Source organism: Geospiza fortis, unplaced genomic scaffold, assembly GCF_000277835.1.
Source record: "Geospiza fortis unplaced genomic scaffold, GeoFor_1.0 scaffold55, whole genome shotgun sequence".
NCBI lineage: Eukaryota > Metazoa > Chordata > Aves > Passeriformes > Thraupidae > Geospiza > Geospiza fortis.
In genome coordinates, this window is record NW_005054308.1 from 9101109 (window position 1) to 9105028 (window position 3920).

The 3920-nt window shown below is 60.8% G+C and overlaps 1 protein-coding gene across 2 annotated transcripts; it reads left to right on the forward strand.

Moving 5' to 3' along the window:
* The first annotated feature begins 726 nt into the window (after positions 1–726).
* EIF4E1B (eukaryotic translation initiation factor 4E family member 1B) lies at positions 727–2135 on the forward strand. Of its 2 annotated transcripts, XM_031055245.1 has the most exons (7): positions 727–744; positions 898–983; positions 1093–1188; positions 1303–1366; positions 1549–1662; positions 1765–1904; positions 2021–2135. In XM_031055245.1, the coding sequence occupies exons 1-7, from the start codon at positions 727–729 to the stop codon at positions 2133–2135; spliced, it is 633 nt and encodes a 210-aa protein (XP_030911105.1). The 2 variants fall into 2 exon arrangements, with proteins under 2 accessions (XP_030911105.1, XP_030911104.1); XM_031055244.1 differs by having other exon boundaries at positions 1549–1904.
* Positions 2136–3920: the final 1785 nt, after the last annotated feature.

A 3920-nucleotide genomic window follows, 5' to 3' on the forward strand; every position in this document is an offset into this window, starting at 1 on the left:
TGGCTCCTTCCCCGGCTGCGCGGCTCCCAGGGGCAGTCGTTCTTCCCATCCCCATCGCTCATCGTGATCCCACCCCACGCTGTCCCCACGCCATTCTGTCCTGACCCCCATCGCGTCCTATCCTACCCTCTTCCGGTCACTTCTCCTCCCGTTCCTTGTCCCATCTCGTCGCGATCCCACTGCTTTCCACCTACAGGCTGCCCTTACCCCATTCCATCTTTACTGCCATCCAGCTCCCTCCACATTCCACCCTGTCTCTATGCCATTCCCATCCCCTCCTCGTCATGTCCTCTCCCCACCTCATCCCACCCCATTCCCATCCCACTACATCCAGTGCCGAACCCATCCCCTCCCCATCACATCCTGTCCTGACTCCATCCTCCCCATCCCATCCTATCCCTCCCTTCCAACCCGATGCTATCCCACCCTCTCTGGGTGCCATCCTGCCCTGCCCATAGCACACCACGGTCCCCACACATGGTGCCCAACTTACACAATTCTACTCCCTCATCCTGATCCCATCCCGCTCTGAGCCCCTGTCCTCATCCCCCATCTCCCTGCCCTAGAGAGGGAGCCCCCATCTCTCTGCTCCCCCAAAGGGGCAGGACTGGCTCTGTCTCCCCAGGATGCCGCCCCCACCAGCTGCAGCTGGGATAGCTCCTCATCCCACCTGCCTGTGGGTACTTAAGGGCCAGAGGCAGCCCAGGAGAGCCTCTGCTGGTCAGGATGGCTACAGGGGAGCAGGTGGGTGCTCGCCCTGTGGGCTGGAGAGGCTGTAGAACACAGAGAGCCCTGCCAGCCCTCGGGGTGCCCAGTGTGGGAGGTACGTGTGGGGCTGCAGGCTCCCTGCTGGGGTGCTCATGGGGCTCTTCGGGGCTGTCGCACCTTCCTCTGCAGAGGCAGCAGGAGCGACGCCGCCAGAGGGCTCGGCAGCAAGAGCTGCTCCCGGCAGAGATCCAGGGCAAGCACCCCCTGCAGAACAGGTATGGGAGGCCTGGCCGTGGACAGCCTCTCCCAGCACTGGGAGGGGTGTGTGGGGGCTGGAGGGGGACTCTGGCACAGCTGAACACCCCATTTCCCCTCTGTCCCCAGATGGGCGCTCTGGTTTTTCAAGAATGACAAGAGCAAGATGTGGCAGGCAAACCTGCGCCTCGTCACCAAATTCAGCACTGTGGAGGATTTCTGGGCGTGAGTGTGCATTGGGTGGGCACACCCACCGTGTCCCTTCTGGAGCTGTTCTGGTGGGGGGATCTGAGCCTGAGGCACCCATTCTCACCTGCTCTGTGTCTCCATCTAACACAGGCTGTACACTCACATCCAGCTCGCCAGCAAGCTCGCAGCTGGCTGTGACTATTCCCTCTTCAAGGTACGAGCCCCCATCCTCAGAATTCCCCCAGCACCCAGCACCATGGGGGCTCACTGGCTGCTGGAAAGGCTGCCAGCATGTCCTGGCCATAAGGTGGGAGGGGAAGCCTGGCTGGATGCAGCTCCTCAGGCCAGCTCTGGCCAGTACTTGGTGCTCCTGACTGTCCCCTTGCCTGCTCCCAGGATGGCATTGAGCCCATGTGGGAGGACAGCCAGAACAAGCGCGGTGGGCGCTGGCTCATCACGCTGGCCAAGCAGCAGCGGCACACCGAGCTGGACCGCTTCTGGCTGGACACAGTGAGTGCCACCCCTCCCGAGGGTCCTGCCTGGGCTCTTCCCCCTGCCCCAGGGCTGAGCCCCAGTGGGGACTGTCCCAGGCTCCCCTTCTCCTCCCAACAGCTGCTGTGCCTCATTGGGGAGATGTTTGATGAGTACAGTGACGAGGTGTGCGGGGCCGTCATCAACATCCGCACCAAGGGGGACAAGATTGCCATCTGGACCCGGGAAGCAGAGAACCAGGAAGGGGTCACCCACATTGGGTAATGCAGCTCTGGGGGAGGCTGCACAGGGCAGTAAGGGCTCCCCCTGCTTGGGGGAGTAGGCACAATGGGAGAAGTGGTGCTGCCCTGTTCATGCATCCCCTTCTCTCCTCCAGGCGTGTCTACAAGGAGCACCTGGGTCTGTCACAGAAGGTGGCCATTGGGTATCAGGCTCATGCAGATACAGCCACCAAGAGCGGCTCCCTTGCCAAGACCAAGTTTGTGGTGTGACCATGGGGAGAGTGGGGAGCTGCCTATGAAGTCCCCACATTCTGTCTCACAATAAATTTCTGCATCTAAGCATGATCTCTGTCTCCAGGGCTCCTGGCAACCTGGGGTAGCTCCTGTTTGTTGGGGACATTTCCTGGAAGGGAGATGAGGATATGCTAAATCCTGGATCCTCCATTCTGGGTGAGCAAGGCCAGGAGCACAGAGCTGGCATCGTGGTGGGCTTGGGACACTGCACATGTCCTGTCACCTCCCCTAGAGCCTGGGACCCGTGCCCCTCTCCCTGAGGCTATAGGGGTGTCTCCTGTGTTTTGGGGGGCCCTGGATAGCTGCCAGAGGGATGCTGTTCTGTCCTACCCTGGCCAAGGCATGGGCACAGCTCACTGCCCTGAAAACCTGGGCATGGGAGGGACTAGTGAGGCCCAGCTCATCTGGGTCAGCTCAGCCTGGGGAGCTGGTCCACTTTTCTCCTAAGTCCCTGCACAGGTGTGGGATGTGGGTCTGCCTTCTCAGGAAGATCAGTTTCCCAGCTGAGGGCTGGCAGTGTCCCTGCAGGGTGGGTGTTGGGCTGCAGCACAGCATGGTCCCCATGCAGCATCCCCTCCCACACACACTTGCAGCACAGGTGCTATGAAGCTCATTTTCTTCCCAAGATTGTGTTGGTGCCAGACCTGCAGGCTCAGAACCTCAGTCTTTTGAGCCCTGGGACTTGCTGGCTCCTCCTTTCCATGGCTCATGTCTTCTGCTGTCCCTTCTGGCAGTCCTGGCCTCCCATACTCTCTTCCAGCCCCACCCCACACTGTCCTTTAATCTTTTATTTGTGTGTTTGATTGTTGTATCTGCGCTTCCCTGCCTAGTCAGATTCCAGAGGTGGAGCTGTCTGCTCACCCCCTGGCAGTGGCAGCTGCAGTTCTGCTCTCACCCAGGATATCCTCCATTCTCTCCAGCAGCACCCAGGCTCCATCTCAGCCCAGGGCTGCACCTTGTCCAGGGCCTCATACCCAGCCTAACCGTGCCACATCATCAGCCCAGAGCCAGGGCTGCTTGTCCCTGCTGTGATGGCTCAGTGACTGCAGACAGGCTCTGCAGAGAGCTGTCCTGCAGAGGGATGAAGTATTGACCACTCTCTGCTCTTTGACTGGTTGTGACCTGTCAGCTCACAGCTTGACAGGCGGCTGCTGTGGCTGTGGCACCCAGGGTCTGGCCTGCCTGCAATGCAGCCTGCAGTGGGGTTGAGCTTGCTGAGCCCTGCAGCTGCCATGGCTGCAGAGAGCTGAGGGGGACTGTGTCCCTGGGACCCAGGAACATCAGCCTTGCAGCTCCCCCACGGCAGTGCAGGGCCCTCCACCACCCAACGTTGCTCCTGTTCCGGGCAGAGGATGATGTTAGAGACTGGAAACAAGGGCTCATCCCTGGCAGGCACTGTGTCAGGCCAGGTCCCTGTGTCCTTGCATCGTGTGATGGCTTTGGGTCATTTCTCTGAGCAAGGGCAACAGCACAGCCCTGCCCTCCCTGGCAGGGACATGGGGCTGGGAGGTCTGCGGGCAGCAGGACTGGGATAAGGGGATGGAGTATGAGTGGGATAGTAACCCAAACTGGGGATGCTGGAGGTGGCAGGACTGGGATGAAGAGATGCAGTATAGGGGGGTAGCACTCCAAACCGGGCGTGCTGCAGTTGGCAGGACTGGGATGAGGGGATGCAGTACGGCGGGTAGCACCCCAAACTCGGGGTGCTGCCAGCGGGGCTCAGGGGGTGGCTGTGCCTGCCTTGCCCGCTGGTCCCGCACG